General features: G+C 57.5%; 3 protein-coding genes across 3 annotated transcripts; 1 reads left to right on the top strand and 2 right to left on the bottom strand.

Moving 5' to 3' along the window:
* Positions 1–208: 208 nt before the first annotated feature.
* On the bottom strand, positions 209–3,880 carry REB1 (DNA-binding protein REB1; the record flags this gene model as incomplete). Its single annotated transcript, XM_032023585.1, has 1 exon — positions 209–3,880. The coding sequence occupies one exon, from the start codon at positions 3,878–3,880 to the stop codon at positions 209–211; it is 3,672 nt and encodes a 1,223-aa protein (XP_031879678.1).
* An 892-nt stretch (positions 3,881–4,772) lies between these two features.
* On the bottom strand, positions 4,773–9,227 carry CGGC5_v014237 (uncharacterized protein; the record flags this gene model as incomplete). Its single annotated transcript, XM_032023584.1, has 2 exons — positions 4,773–5,098; positions 5,156–9,227. 2 exons carry the CDS (start codon positions 9,225–9,227, stop codon positions 4,773–4,775), a joined length of 4,398 nt encoding a protein of 1,465 aa, XP_031879677.1.
* A 2,498-nt stretch (positions 9,228–11,725) lies between these two features.
* CGGC5_v014236 (uncharacterized protein) lies at positions 11,726–14,036 on the top strand (the record flags this gene model as incomplete). Its single annotated transcript, XM_032023583.1, has 3 exons — positions 11,726–11,939; positions 12,462–13,555; positions 13,608–14,036. The coding sequence occupies 3 exons, from the start codon at positions 11,726–11,728 to the stop codon at positions 14,034–14,036; spliced, it is 1,737 nt and encodes a 578-aa protein (XP_031879676.1).
* Between the last annotated feature and the right edge of the window lie 2,196 nt (positions 14,037–16,232).

Genomic DNA, 16,232 nt, shown 5'->3' with positions numbered 1-16,232 from the left:
AAAACCGGCACTCCCGTCCTCCACGTCACCCGCGCTCTCTGCCCGAACACCGAGCATACACGAATCCACTCTCACCGGCTTAGCAAGCCCGGGTGTGTAATCCTAGGAAACAAGTCCAACCGTCATCGTGCTATTATCCGCTTGACTTGCGTCTCTTCACTAGCTTCTGCGAACCACGCCGTTGGGGTCGGCCCTTAGACGCAACCTTCTAGGCTGGGGACTCGGCCACCTCGCCCCGGCGCGGACGCTTCCTATACTTTCTGCGCCGAGCAGATACCGGTGCAGCCTCCGTAGTCTCGTCCTCCTCGCTGAAGTCGCTGCTCTCCGCCTCAGCCAACGCCGCCATGACCTCTTCAGTCACCTCGACTGGCTCTCCGGGAAGCACATTTGACCCAGTCTTGCGGGCAAAGTTGCCCTGCGATGCCGATGCCACCGCCTTGCTGTTGATGGCCTTGAATCTTGACGGCTGAGTCGAAGGGGGCACCCGGATCTCAGGCATGTCATCGTCGACATCGCTGTTTTGTACAGAGTCTACCTGCATCGAGGCCACCGACTGTGCCCTGCCTGACGTCTTGCGCTGCCTAGCCACCATCTTCTTCTCGGTGAGACGGTCAGGGATTGCGCGGTCGCCAAACTGTGATTGTGTCGGTGTGCCGTTTGGCGAGTCTTCCTCGTCCTCGTTAACCTCGCTGGCGCCCCTCGCCGTCTTTCCCCGCGAAAGCCTGACTCGCTTCTTCGCGGGACTGGGCTCGGCCGAATTAGCCTGCTGTGTTCCTGGGGGCAGTAGCGACGGGGCGATTCCAAGTCGTGGCGACGTGGATGCCGACTCTGAAAACTGGGTATCGTCTTGTGTGAACATCGTCTCCTCATTGGAGGCGCGGGTCTCGTCGGCCTCATCGTCCTCATCGTCCTCCTCATCCTCTTCGGCATCACTCGCGGTTATCAGCATAGTGCTGAGCTCGTTTCCGGTGACCGACTGTTCCCTCGCTGGCTGCTTGCCCTTGCCCTTGTTGGCCTTCCTCCGGGTGGCAGAGATGACCTTGAGCTCTCTGTCCGCATCCAAGTTGTCGTCTCCGCCAGTGAGGAACTTGGAACCCTCAGGATGGTTCTCTGCAGCGTCATCCAGGAGGAAGCGGGCGCAGTCTCTAACTGTCTTTTCCCTCCACTGCGGGACCTGCTGCTTCAGACGGAACCACAGCAGCTTGAGAGTATCCTTGTGCCACTTCCTCCTGAATTGAACGTCAACTAGTGTCGTCCACTTGATCGCGCTGTCGGGGCCCGGAGCTTGTTTGGAGATCGACTCGACCAATCTGTACTTGTCCTCCGGTGCCATTTCTCGAATCTGCAGTCGGCACTTCTTCAGGGGCCACGGCACATCATCCATCGATCCGCGCAGATCGGCTTCGGTCAGCTCAATCTTCATCTGCTTCCACTTCCTGCTGCACTGGAGACGGGTGCGTTTTCGGCCCATTTCATCGCTGACGCTTTGCCAATTGACGTAATCCAAGGGTTTCGTCACTTCGCGGCGGTAGGGCTTTTCCATCCGACGGGCGACGGTGAGCACAGCCTCAACAAGTTCCTGCTCCTCGTCTTTTGTCCAGGCTTTTCGCTCGTTGCCAATATGACCGCAAATAAGGTAGTTTTTGTAGCGGGCACGAATGTCAGTAGGTAATCGACCGATTTCACTAGAAATCTTCGCCCATGATCCGTTGTATTTTTCGTGCAGCTCGAGAATCTTGGCATCCTCTTGCGGTGTCCAGCCTCCGCCTCGCAGAATGTTTGTGCGGTACTCTTGTCGAGTGGTGTCGATGACCCTTTGGCGTTTTCTGTCCGGAAAGGCGGTGCTAACGAAATCCCAAAACTCTTTGAAAAGTTCGCCGTCGTATTTGGGGCCCTTGTCCTTATCTTCAGCAGACTTGGAGTGCTTCATGTGAATCACACCGAGCAGTTGCTCTCGAGAAAGCCCTTGTCGTTCTTGGTACAGCTTGAGCCTTGCGTTGAGGCGGTTGATCTCCTCCATGCTGAACTGACCCTCCCTCAAGCCGCCCAGATTCGGGGCGGACGAAGGAGTCCTAGATTGCAGACGCCGGATTGCCTTCGGTTTGGGCGTCGCAGCAGCCGAAGGTTGTGCTTTCAAGGACCGGGCCTTCAGGTTCGGCCTCTTCTCCGACGAAGCCTTGGGTTCAGAGGTGGACGCGGCCTTCTTGCTTCGTTTCTGCGTAGGGGGCGCCGGCGATGTTGGCGCCTCAACCGTTTCCTCTTCTTGGTTGTCGTCGACGTCCTGGGCGAAGAAGGTGGGCTTGGAGCGTTGCCGCTTGGATGAAGTGGATCGAGCTGACTTTTGTGCCGAGCTAGGTTGGTGGCTCGCGTCTGACATGTTGATGAGAAGGTTGGCCTTGCGCCCGCGGGCGGTTCCGGGAGTGGCCGTCGTAGTAGTTGTTGCACCTTTGCGGGCAGTTGCTCTCTTCGGCGTTGGCAGATGAGGCTGCTCAACCTCCGGTTCCGATTGCTCTTCAGATTCCTCCTGGGCGTCAGCGGCTTCCTCGTCAACGTCCATGGCGTCTTCATCGGCACTCGGCGTGTCTTCCCTGGGCGGCTGAGAGGAGGGAGGCAGCTGGTCAGCGAAATCGTCTTGAGACTCCCCGTCGACAAGAGCTCCAGGCGCAACCGCGGAGGCATCTGCCATGCTGACATCGCCGGCAGCGTCAGAGGCCGACTCATCTTCCGAGTTGTCCGAAACAGCCGCTGCGCTTCCATGCTCTTCGGATGGCCCATCTTCAGCTTCATTCTCGTCTGCCGACTCCGCAGCCTCTGAGATTCTGTCGGGCATACCGGTTGACTCTCTAGAAAGTCCCTGCCTGAACGTGGAAATCTGAGAGCCGCGAGACATACTTCTGCGCCTCTGGGCAATGACACTCGGCGAGGACAGTGATACTTCGCGGTCGTCGTCGCTCATGGACACAGCTGCGGTAGAGGTTCCCTTCGCAGGTTGGAACAGCTGTCTTGAAACGCTCACGAGCTGAGATTGTTGAGGCTCGTCCTGGAGGGTGTAGTCAAGAGTAAGGTCTTGGTCGACATCGACAGAATGGGGCTCGGCTTTGGTAACCACCTCGTGGGAAGTGGAGGGCGAGTCGGGGATCATTTCCTCGGGCTGCGTCTCCATTTCGTCGTCCTCGATATCCTCCAAAGGCTTGCGCGTCTTTCTCTTCTTTCTGGGTTTGGCACTCTCGGCCTCGGCGGGTTCAGCGTCCGCTGCCTTGGATGAAGACTTGCGCTTGCGCTTCTTCTTCTCCGGGACCGGGATGGACGAGGTGCCCGGCTCGACCTTGAGCTCGAGTCGTTCGCTAGACTGAGCTTCGTCGTCGCTTGCATCCTCCCGCCCGCTCGTAGTCGGACTGGGCAGAGATTTATCGGCAGAGCTTGAGGGGTCGGTCTTCTTGGATTTGCGCTTCGACTTGCGCGTTTCCTTGTCTTCGGTCTTCTTGCTCTTCTTGGCCTTCTTCGCCTTCTTTGCCTTGGGTTCGGGTTCGGCTGGCTCGGACTCGTAGGCTGGAGCGGCATCGTCTTCGTCGTTCACCTGGGTTGAGAACGCGGCCATGTCTGCAAAGGGGTCGACGTAGTCATCGGTAGCAGCATCGGTAGCGGCGTCGCCGGGGTACTCATCGATGATGCCATCGGGGCCGTCGTACTCGTCGTCCTTGTCGGCGTCATCTGTGCGACCCCAATCCTGAGACATTTCGGAGAACTGAAGGTCGATGCCAGGAGGAGCGGTAGAGGGGAAGGGCTGTCGATCGTGGTCGTCGGGAGAGGGTCTCGTCGGGCCGGGAGACGAGTTCTTTTGCGGAGTGCGGCCGAGGATTCGGGAGATGGAGCTGAACATTGCGTGCGTGGGGCGAACAGCTGCCCAGGGCGTCGGCCAAAAGAGAAAATTTCCGAGCTAGAGGTGGTCGATCGCGAGGCAGCTCGCTCGGGGAGCTCCTCGGAGGGCGAATTGGTGGCGACGTAGACGTCAAGGTCGAGCAGTGTGAGGTGAAAATGCACACGATGTCTGGCCGGCGGGGAAACTTTTTTTCTCAGGGAGGCCATCCATGGACGGGTCGCTGAGAGAAGGCACGACCGTGATTTGCCTGGTGCAGTTTCCCAGGTGGATACAACGCGACGGGAACGCGGGTCCACCGGCGGGGCCTCTTCCTGGAATGGAGGGCTGAGATTGGATGGTTGGCTGACCAGGCAGGTGGGAAGCTTGGGCCACCTTCCAGTGCCGTGGAATGTGGAAGGAAGGAAGCTCAGATGCGACTTCCAAACCCGCGTTGCACTAAGATAAGCGACCTCGATTATGTCATTTTTTCCATCTTCACCTTCCTCGAGGGGAATGAGCGAGGTTGGTCCAGCACTTGCTTGAAATGATGAACAAAGCCACCAATGTTGGCTTAGGTAAGGTACGAAAGAACCATCTGGCCCTTCATCATCCCAATTCTGATGGGCAAGAGCTTGCCTGCTGTCGGCGGTTAGTATGGATCGCCACATGAGCGTAAGTAAATAAGCATGTGCTGGTCAGTAAATCCTCCGTTCTCGAACCAAACACGAAGGAGCATCACAAGAACCTCAAGACGCAGCATGTCATGTATCCACACGTCGTTTACCTATCGTGACATCGTTATCTAAAAACCAACAAGTCCATCCTAGTCCAACACCAAAAACGCCAACCCTCCCTGCCATGATACAGTTCTTTTCCGTTGGTCGGTTCCTTTCCTGATTCCTGGGGTGCGCCTTCACTTCTCTCCATCCTTCTTCCTCCGGAACAAGCCACCAAAGAACTTCTTCTTGCTGTTCTCCGTCTTGGAGGGTGCAGCAGCCGGGGCAACGTCCTCTCCGAGGAAGGTCCGCATACCAACGGCCTCCTCACTGCTGCCGCCGCTTGCGGAGCTGGCCACCTCCCGCCGGTGCTTGAGCTCGGCCATGGACGCCATCTTGCCCAGGATGCGGGTACGCGCCGACGTGGGGACAGGCGGAGCCGGGGGCACGGGAGGCGGCTGAAGGTTGGCAGTTGACTCCAGGCGGCGAACTTGACGGGCTGGCATGGGGTCCACCGTCGGGGCTGTATTGCTGTCAGTACTCGTCATCCTCGCATGCAGGTTATTCGGGGGGTGCTCACTAGAACGGTAACCGAAAGCCGCGACCGATGCAGCAGGTCGGATCGTGCGGTCCTTCTTGACCGAGAAGTCGTTGTGGGTGACGGACACAGAGCCGGTGGACGGGGAAGGAGGGATCGTCGGGGAGACGAGGGGAGTAACCGTTGGAATAGGCGGGCGGGGGACAGAAGCGACGCGGGGAGGCGGGATGGGGGGAAGAGGAGGGTGAGCACGCGAAACAACAGGGCCCGGGCCGAAGTCAACGTCGACAAAGGCAGGACTGGAAGTCTGCGGACGACTAGGAGCCTCTGCGCGCGTCTTGGGCTGCGGGATCGACGGCAACGGCTTGCTGGGCGCCGGCATGCTCGGCGCGTCGAAGCGCTGGAGCGATCTCATGGAGCGCACTTGACGAGGCGGTCGGCGGGTGGGCGTCTCGACGTTGCTCTCCTCCAGGGATTCTTCTTTGGCTTCTTGGACGACGAGGTCAGCAGTGTGCGGCGAGAGAACGTCCTTCATCTCGCGGTCGAGCTCTTTGCCAATGTCGGTGATGAGTCGCGAGGAAGAGCAAGTGATGTTGGTGCTAGGCTGGCCTGGGACGGCGCCGGGAGGGGGACTCTTGAGGGAGCTGAAGCGAAGAGGTTGCGGGTAAGCCTGGGAGGCGGGGAGGGGATCCAAGTCAGCCACGGGTCTGCGTCTGCGAACTTTGAGGGATGGAAGCTCAGAGTCGGTGCCTTGCTGGGCAGAGTCGCGCCTGCTGGGAAGAGAAGACTTGCGCGGGCGACCGGTGGAGTTGATGGCGGGGGAAGTTGCAGAGATCCTGAGGCCGGGGAACTGGGAAGGGGACTCTATGACCGGGTCGAGGGCCGGCAAGCGAGGGTCGCGGAGAGGAGCTGCTGCATCTTGAGGCGTGTCGATGCGGGAGCGGCGGGGCTTGCTGGCTATTGAGCGGTCTGAGGAAGCGACCGAGGTGAAGGAGAGTGCCTGAGAGCGGCGCGACTCCGAAGTTGAAGCAGATGCGGCATCAGAGAATGTGGAGTAGCGATCGCGTTGAGACGTGGATGAAGATGCTACTGAAGCAATCGATGCGGCGTCTTGCGAGTTGCCAGCATGTGAGGCCCGCGTACCACGAGGCTTGACTCTCTGGGTATCCTCGTACTGACGGCCATCTGTGTTGGTAAACGAGGCGCGACCCATGTTCTGCCTCTCCTCAGCCCGCATGCGACGGAGGTCGGCTTCCATGCGAGACTCGCAGGTTCTGGAGGCGCGGCCATCCTGGCTGGGCATGCGATGAGTGTAGCTGCTGTCGACGGTAAGCGTAGAAGCCCTGGAGCGACGATCGTTCTGGTATTCCTGCGATGCCTCACTGGCAGTGTAAGTCTGGGCCACTTCGGTGTTGGGTACATAAGACACCGGGCGAAGGATGGTAGTTGAGTTCTCCAAGGTTCCGGGCCGCGCTTGAGCCTCGGCAGATGAAGGTTCACGCAGCTGTTGCGGGGTCAAGTCCTCTTCCTGCTCAACAGCACTCTCAGACTGGGGCATGAAGTCCAGGGGAATAGGGCGACGACCAGCAGCAGGGCGGTGGATTGCTGTGAGCACACTGTCTTGTGAGTAAACTGAAGAAGTGTCTGCAAAGTCGATACAGTCAACTCCTTCGTCGGCGATACCTTGCTGGACTGTCTCGTCACTGGACCGCCGGGTCAGAGCGTCATCCCATGTATCGCAAGTCCGAGTGTCTTGCAGTGGTGCAAATGTTCTCATCTGCGGAGTAGCTGGGGAACTACTCAAAGGGGAGACCGGCGCAGGAGGTAAGTTAGACTCATCGTAATTGATACTATTGGGTGAGATATCATTCTCATTGCGGTCAGCAGTACTGGGAACAGGTGAGCTGGGGCCAATGACAGTACAAGAGGAGAGTGCAGATTCTGGGCGGTACACTGCGGTGACTTCGCTGCGCGCGTCGTCTTCGTCGAAAGAGTCCTGGTCAGGAGAGGTAGCAGGCACATCTTGAGTCGCGAAAGGTGTGAAGACCGCCGGGCTAACTGCCCTCCGCAAGGCGGCGACCGAGGGCGGCCGAGCGAATGGGAAGTCATGGGGAACATCGTTCAAGGAGGTCGATCTGGGGGTGAGTTGTTGTTCATGAACAGGAGGATGAACAGGTTGATGGTCAGCAAGTGTAGCTGTGAAGGCATGGGTGGGAGGTGCAGCACTTGAGTCCCGTTCAGATGCCAGCAGAGGTGGATGCTGGTATTGTCTGGAGGGCCTGTCTCTGCCTAGGGAGGTGGATGAAAGGAACTGGGGTGGGAAGGAGCTGGTGAAAGAACTTCTGTACTCACGCTCGCTGCTTGTCTTCACAGCGACAAAGACATCAGTGTTCGCGCGAGGAATCGAAGCGGTCGGGTTAGTGACGAGAGCCTTGGTTGACTGCAAAAGGCAATGGTCGGAAGAAGCAGCTCTGGGAAGGTCGAGGGTGAATGCATCGAGGGACGAATCGCGCTTGGGGTCCGAGCTGGCAGTGGAAGCAAGTGAGCTTGTGCGAAGGTGAGTTGGCAGGAGGGGCGAGGAAGGGGCCAAGTTCAAAGGAAGTGGTTGGAACGAACGTCGCTTTGCAGCCTCCTCATCCATGTCCTTGGTGGCTGCAACCGGTTTCTTCTTCTTGATCCATTCAGGGTCGGTTTCCTCCACATCTGGAAGGAAGTTTCTGGTGACACCCTGGGGAATGGAGGGAATAATGAGGAATTCTTTATAGTGCTCCGACCAACACCACGTCGTGTCCGGCTTCTGGACTGTGCACTCCTCTCCCTGCTCATCGGCCTTGGCCTTGGCGAGCAGATACTGCCGGGCGTACTCCATGGGCGCCAGTCGGGGACGAGCGAGACGGAACTTGGGGGGAGGCTCGTTGGTGCCGTTGAAAACGGTGGGATGCGCGGGCTGAAGAAGGTACAGCGGCATGTTGGACGAGATGGAGGGTGAGATCAAGTTGGACGGGCTGCGGAGGGATGCGGCGTAATTCGAGATTCGATCACTCTCGGATGCAGTCTTGGTCCTCGGGCGGTGGCTGCGGGTTGAGGCCTCGCTGAACTCTTGGCCGACGCGCTTCATCTCCTCCGGGGCAACAGGGTCGGAAATCTGTATCTTGGTGATGCCTGTGGCGCTTCTCTTGTTGCGCAACTTGGTCGCGCTTGGAAGCTTCGTCGGGGTCTTGGGACGAAGCGAGTTGCTCGACTTGGTGGGACGCAGAAAGGTTCTGGGCGCCGACTCGGCCGGGGTTCTGGGGGGCATGCCGAACTGGTCGAGAAGTTCTTTGAGGGTTGGCAGCTCAGGGACCTCCTTCTCCATGTCTGCATTCGCGACGAAGTTGGCAAATGTCTTGACCTTTTGAAGAACCTTGGAGGGGGTCCGCTGGCGCTCGGTGTTGATGGCGGGTGCCGGAGCGGGCGTGCGAAGAGGAGGGGGTCGAGACGCTCTGCGTGGTGTCTTTGCCAGAACGACGGCCTTGGTACGATCTTCCTCCTCCTCCTCGTCGGAGTCCCAAGTGTAGGTGGGAGTGCCGTTGTCGATCTTGGCTGGCAAGATGAGGCCGTACAAGGCAAGTCGACCCTGCTCCCAGCCCTTCTCGAGCTCGATGTGTCGCGCCAGGGGGTGCTCATGGAACTCGGTCTTGGAGAGGTCGTCAGGATAGAGCAAGACAGGAGGAGAGTCCCAGTCGTAAGCCCACTCTCGGCCATCTGACTTGGCACCAGAGATCTCGCGGCCAGGGTACCCGGCAAGAAGGGGAGTTGGAAGTCCAGGAGACTCGGGGGAGGTGGGAGGGACCTCGGTCTTTTCGTCGTCTTCGATGTCATCCTCTACCGAAGGGATGTTTATGGGCGGAGGTCGAGGACAGTTTCTTCGCAGAATTCCCGAGCGAGGAGAAGGTCGAGGGGTGAGATCGGACACATCGGTGCTGACCGTGGGTCGGGACCCAACGCCAGGAAGATGGGAAGGGTGTTGTTGTGGAACGGGTCCTGGATACTCAGAAGACGGACCACCACCCGGAGAAGCCATCGGGGCATCGGAATCCACCTTTGAAGTAGAAGCCATTCGAGGAGGTGCCATGATCTCCAAGTGAGAACCAGAGAGTGCTGTGTCATCAAGGGATTTGGAGTGGGATGAAGTCGTGGTCCAACTGGGATGGAACGCGCGATGGGATATGAGGAGGGATGAGGGAGGGGATGAGGGAGGGGATGAGATTCGCCGAGTTTCAACGCGCTTTCGGATCGTCAGTCTTTGGAGAGAAATCGATGAGTTGAGATGGAAATACCTAACTCGTCTTCTTGTTGTTGTTTTCAATAAGAAGAGCTTGTGGTTTTAACGCGAGTTGAACGGGGCGAAAGGTTAGCCAAGTGGTTGAGGAAGTGAAGCTGAGAAGGAGCAAAATCGGGAGCTTGGAAGAAAAGAGATGGTGTTGTGAACGCGTCAGGAAAGAATTTTCACTCGGCCACAAAATGGAAAACAACGACTGAGAGAAGAAGGGTGTCTGAGTTGAGAAGTTGGGAAGGAACTCGAGCTGGGTGGGTGCACGGACCCGGAGTTGGTGATGTTCTCGGTGCGGGTGGGTGGTGGTGTTGATGTTGCTGCTACATGACGTTTGAGTAGCCACCCCTACAGCACTCTCGAAGAGCTGGTTCAACATGAGTTGAGATGAAAATGAAATCAATCCATCTCGAAATCATAGGCATTTTCGAGGAATATGGAGCTATGAGATGTAAATTCAAGTTATATGGTGCATTTGATAATCAACTACCTCAACCGGTAGCAGCGCATGTCACCACAGACTGAGAGCCGTTGCTGACCTGGATGCATCCCTTTCTGTTCTGAGAGACGCGTCTTCCTTCTCTTGCAACTTGATGCCGCTGTGCTGCCAGCCTCTGATTGGTGTTCCCATCAGTTGTTGTCGAATGTTAACAACAAAGGCACGTGACTCGATTGAGGTTGCCTACCTACCTGGTGGGTACCTACCCAGTAAGGCAGAGACTCAAAGACAGGCCCAGTTCGGTCTTCTTTCAAGAGTCGAATTCCATGAGCTTCCAGAACAACGAGCCGAGTGTGCCCTTGGCCAAGCCCCAAGCCCCAAGCCCCAAGCCCTGGGTCTCAGCCTCTTGGTCTTCACCTTTGGGTCTTTTGCTATCAAGTGGTAAGCTGAGCAAATGAAGCACACTCCGTATGAGTTGAGGTGACTCTCGATCGAAGAGTTTCTCGTGCTGACTTCCATACGGGATGTTTTTGTATTGAGTTCTGATTAGGTAGATGGTACGTACCGCTGTCGCTCTTTCCCCCTCAGTTCACCCCGAGCGGGTTTATTTCTGCAGATGTAACAAGTCTTTTTGACTGTCACTGTGATGGGAAATCATGATAGAATAATGACAACTATCAAAGTATGGCATCAAAAGCCATGGTGGATGTTGAAGATCTTTGAGGGAGGAACGTGACTGAAGCCTGCACAGTCTCCAGAGAAGCAGAGCACTTCCAGCGTAATGTAAGTCTGAGGATCATGAGGCTTATAACCACTATCAGTAACTGAAAATGATCGGAAATGATTGTCGTGTTGCTTGATCTGACTTTTGAATTGAGAGCAAACCCGAATGGAGTCAATGGGTCCTGTGCGGATTTTTTTTTGCTGTTTTTATATCGTCATTTTATTGCAGGAGCGTCTCGTCACATGCTGCGCAAGTTCAACAAGTTAAGGTGAGATTCAATGAACAGAAATCATATGAACGACAGAATATACCATTCAAACTTCATTTTCATCATAAATTCATGAACTGTCTAGCTACTTGAAGATTTCGGACGTCTCTGAAGCCATCATCAACATCGTTACTCAGCCCACGGAGGTGTTCCGAGCAACAGCTCAGTGAGGGTGTCCAGTGTTGAGTGCCCCACAGCAGCCTGAATCCGGAACAGTGACTGCCAAAAGAGTGGAGCAGGGCACCCACAGGCCACTGCAGTGCACCGTTCCAATCAGGGCATCAGCCACCTCCCTTTCCCGCTGACCGCCTTTCAATTGGCCCAAGGTCTTGGCATCGCTCGGTGCGCCACAGCAGACAACCGGTTCTTGCAGCGGATTTCAGCAGAGCATGGGTCGTGCCAAGGAATCAGGACAGAGAAGCCATCTCTAGTCTCAAATTGCGAGGGGAGGCACGGAGAGGAGAGAGGGCTCCCTCCCCTCCCGCCGTGTCACTGTCTGTGGCTTGAATGCGAATTGGGTGACGTTTCCCTTTTTTCCCATTGTTTTGTTTTCTGCGTGTGTGCGTGTGCTCGTGCAGTGTTGCGTTGCGTTGCGTTGCGCTACGCCCGTCAGTCACCTACCTCAGTCAGTGCTTGCGTCTGCTGTCTGTTTGATCCATAACAATCAAAATCTCGCACCTTGGCTGGTCTGTTCCGCCCTCTCCGTCCCTTCCTTCCCTTCTCTGCTCCTTCATTTATTTCCACGTCACCCAAACTTGGCGCCGCCCTCCCCCCTCCATCGCCAACTCTAATCCTCACCTCCAAAAAACACACATCACCACCAAATTACGAGCCCGCAGCTGGCCCTGCATGCCCGTCAGATCCCAACCATGGCCTCGGTGAGCAAGGGTGGTCGGCTGCTGCTGCTGCGACCCTCTCGGGCCCGGTGGACCGGGACGCGTAGTGCTTGGGGGCTGTCGGCGTCAGCACACGCACACGCAGCACGCTCACACCCGCATTACTTCCAAGCATCGGCAGCGACGGCAACGGCAAACACGGCACCGGCGCGGAGCTGCTTCTCCACATATCCCTCACGAAGGTCCGGTACGTTGGTGCGCGTATGTTCCCATTCTCTCGTCTCGTCTGCTTCTGATTGGTGGCCGCCATTCTACTCATTCTACTCCATCTGGCGCCGTGCATGCGATTGATGGTGCGACGATGAGGAGCCCCGACTGGTTGATGCGCGAGGCTGGCTGGGCATCGGCCGTCTGACACTGTTCTCTCCTTTGGGGATGCAGAGGCAGGGATCTCGCTCTCGGTTGGCGTTTTAAGCTGCAAGCCAAGATGGCTGGCAGATCTGGCCGTCTTTGCATGCGCATGCCGTACACATCAGATCAGGCTGCGATGCTCTCACCCATGCTCAATATGGTGAGGCTATCGCGAGATGAACATCGCTGCCGGACATCTCGACGAGCTCATGCCTCACATCCTCATCCATGAAAAGTATGAAGTTCATGAGATGGGTGCCGTAGACAAGTCATCATCTGGCTGAATCCTTCAAGTGAAGACCTCATGCTCTCACATCAACCTCACTTCACCAGGCAGGACCAAAACTAACCTCACCAGGCACAAACCGTAGCTCTCAAGAACCCCCTAAGGACACATTCCAACATGGCGGCGGCGGCGGCGACTCCCTCCCCAAGAAGATGCTCGAATCCGCCGCGACATCCTTCGCCTCCATCCTCGTCCTGGCCGCCGGCTTCGCCATCGCCGGCTACGCCTACCACAAGACCTACAAGCGCATCGTCCTCAAAAAGATGACGCGCGCCTTCACCCCGGGCGACCCCGTCCTCGAGCTCGCCGCCATCGGCAAGGAGGTGCCCCAGTCCGCCGCCGAGGCCGACGACCGCTGGGTCCAGCGTCCCGAGCAGGCCCGCATCGACAAGATCGTCGACGGCTCCGAGGTCGGCCACTACTTCCTCATCCTCGGCGAGAAGGGCACCGGCAAGAGCAGCATGCTCATCGAGGCCATGCGCAAGATCGACGGCGACGGCGTCGCCATGTTCGAGGCCCACGCCGACCTCGAGATCGTCCGCATCCGCCTCGGCAAGGCCCTCGACTTCGAGTTCCATGAGGACTACATCGGCGGCTACTTCTCCGAGCGCGGGCCCCGCGACACCACCGCCCTCCTCGACATCGAGCGCGCCCTCAACAAGCTCGAAAAGGTCGCCCTCAAGAACCGCGCCACCCGCAAGAAGCCCCTCGTTGTCATCATCAACCAGATGCACCTCATCCGCGACGACGAGGACGGCAAGGACCTCATCGAGCTGCTCCAGCAGCGCGCCGAGCAGTGGGCCGCCTCCAATCTGGTGACCATGGTCTTCAACACCGACGACTACTGGGTCTACGAGCGCCTCAAGCAGCTGGCCACCCGCATGGAGGTCATGTCGGTGCGCGACCTGCCCAAGCAGCAGGCCATCAACGCCCTGTGGAAGTACCGCGTCAAGTACTTTGGCGAGCAGCTCGAGCAGAAGAAGCTCGAGGAGGTGTACGACCTCGTCGGCGGCCGCCTGTCCTTCCTCAACCGCGTTGCCAAGAGCAAGGATATGATTGCTACGTGCAAGTCCATCTGCGCGGTCGAGAAGACGTGGTTCCTGAATCAGTGCTGGATCCTCGGCGCCGAGATGGACGACGATGTCATGGACCAGCAAAAGTGGGCTGTAAGTCTTTTCGTGTCCTTTCCTTTGCGCACCAACTGACAAACACCCACAGTCCGGCGCCATGGTCCTGGCCCAAGCCCTCGTGGACGAGGAGGAAGAGATGGACTCCCTCTACGACCCGGAGCGCGGCCACATCATGCCGTCGTTCCCCATGCACAAGGCGCAGCAGATCATGACCCGCGCCGACTTCATCCGCAACATGGACCGCCTCAACCTCTTCTCCATCGCCGCCGACGCGCAGGTCCGCGCCTCCTCCGTCCCGATGCACCGCGCCTTCAAGGAGATCTGCGCCGAGGAGGGCTTCCGCGACCACCTCGAGAAGACCATCGTCCGCATCGGCGACATCGAGTCCCTCGGCCGCACGCGCGAGCTCGTGGCCAAGGACCTTGTCCTCGGCGGCAAGTACGAGATCAAGCGCGACGGCAAGAACGGCGTCGTGGTCAAGCTCGTCGAGGGCGAGGACCGCGGCATGTACGTTTGAAGCTTTTCTTCCCAAAAGGATTCGGGGGATGGGCACATGCTTGTGGGATCCATTGAGGCTGAGCTCCCTCTTCTCTCCCCTGTCCCCGGGATTTGAGATTGCGGGCTTGGTAGATGAAGACATCACCGTCGTCCAGGGCATGTCCCTGAGATCAGACAGAGATCCGACGATGATCGATTAAGGTGATTTGGGAGCAAGATAGAAAGAGAGAAAGATGAGATGAGATTAGATGAGCCGGGGACGGCAGGGCGTCAAAGCCACCGCACTGACGTGCCAAACCTGCTCATCATCCATCACGATACTTCCAAAAAAACTTGTAAGATAGATTTTCAACCCCCAAGACGGGGGCAGCAGGGGCGGTGTTTGGGCGATGATGTTACATTTCCAGCACGCCGCGAGGACACCCCATGTACGATCCCGATCGATAGTCACTGACAAATCAGAGATTTCCTATGTCGCAGCATTGTATGCCACTGTAACCCTCTCATCCTTCCTTCAACGTGCCCTTGACAAATCCCGGGAGCCACGCAGAACATGGTAAAGTACACCAACCACGTCAAACAGAATCTTGGAAGAATTTCAGCGAGAGATGGGCTCAAGACGTGGTTCAGACTGTCTCATGTACCCTCAAACCTTGCCCACTCGCATCCCCCCAATCACGAGCTCCATCTCGCATGCCACACTTCAGATCAAGATGGCGCAGATTCCCGATCCCTGTCCTGCCCGGCCGGCAGAGCGAAAGGGAAGATCCCCTCAAGCGCCCATCACCCGCTCGCTGAAGGCCGTCACCACTAAGGCCGAGACCGCGATAGAACAAGTCTTAGCATCTCGCCAGTGGCAAACGGAAATCAGACAGATCTGAACCCATCCGCCCGCCCAGCCCGCACCATCCCGCGTCTTCCCACCCTGGGGATTGATTGATTCTTCAGCGAGACCGAACTTAGAGCTCTATCCGCACCAAGTGCCAACTAACTCCCGCCCCAGATGAGCTGGTTCTGCGGAGTGCACTCCGTCTCCGTGTCCCCTCATCCCGCAACCCCGGGGTCTTACACGAGCAAGTTCTTCATCTCTCCCGCGATCCGCAATGCGATTCGTGCCCACCACTCACTCACTCCCCTTGCTTGAGTTCGCCAACGGCCAAGCAAGATTGGGGGCCACGCCCATCGGCCGCCAACCCTCCATCCAAAAGACACGCATACGCGAAGAGAGAAGCAGAAAAAAGCACGCACTCCATCCCTTGTCCCTACTCCGTCCGTATCCCCCTCCCCAGCTCGCGCAAACCAGTAAAAAGTAAGAAAAACCCAGACAAGAAAACGAACAAGCACCCTGGCTGCAGCAGAGAACCACAGGCCGCGGTGCAGCGCAGGCGATTTTAAATTCGGGGTTCAGGAAGGAAAAAAGGGCCCCGTCCGCCTGCAGAATCTCTCCAACTCCCCCCTGGCCCCCCCAATCTCAGAGTGGAGCCACATCCACAGAAGCAAATAATAGCTAGACCCTGGACACTGGGACTGGGACTGGGACTGGGACTGGGACTGGGATTGGGACTGGGACTCTCCAGTCGCTACACTACTGGAGCTGTACGATAGAGGAGTGAGGAGGCAGGTAGGCAGGCTAGGTAGGTAGCAGTAGTAGCTGTATGTACCGCATGGTTTCGCTCCATAGCGGAGTCTGCAGCCTGTACGTCCCCCAAAAAAGAATCGATCGCAATCAATCCCGCAGATGCGAGACGCAGAGTTAAGGAGGAGGGGATCCGTGAGGGACAGAGACAAAGAGACGGAGACAGCGATAGACACAGATTCGGAGATAGCGACTGCGGTAAAGACACAGCGACAGGGACAGGTGATAGAGACTGGGAGACGGAAGAGACAGAGACGGAGACCGAGGGAGACACGCAGAAAGCTCGGTGGAAAGTCGGCTCACAGACGCGCATTAGCACAATGGAGATCTTCGCCCTTCGAGGACCCTTCTGCGTCCGTCGTACGAGAGATGCTCAACTCACGACGGTGTTTTGACATCTCTTTCCCGTCCGTTGTCTTGACCTTTGCTGGGCCGCCCGCCCTCCTCAACAGACCCGAGATGCCGCAAGGTCCGTATCTGCCCATTCTTGCACAAGCCGCGGGACATGCACGAACGGCCTACCGGCCCGATTGAGTGAGGCTCGTCGTCTTCCAACGTCGCGATACGTGCCGTCCGCCG

This window comes from Colletotrichum fructicola (assembly GCF_000319635.2).
Source record: "Colletotrichum fructicola Nara gc5 chromosome Unknown KSG_Nara_v1_contig08, whole genome shotgun sequence".
NCBI lineage: Eukaryota > Fungi > Ascomycota > Sordariomycetes > Glomerellales > Glomerellaceae > Colletotrichum > Colletotrichum fructicola.
Note: the sequence above shows the minus strand (reverse complement) of the source record. Positions and strands in the feature narration are given on the sequence as shown.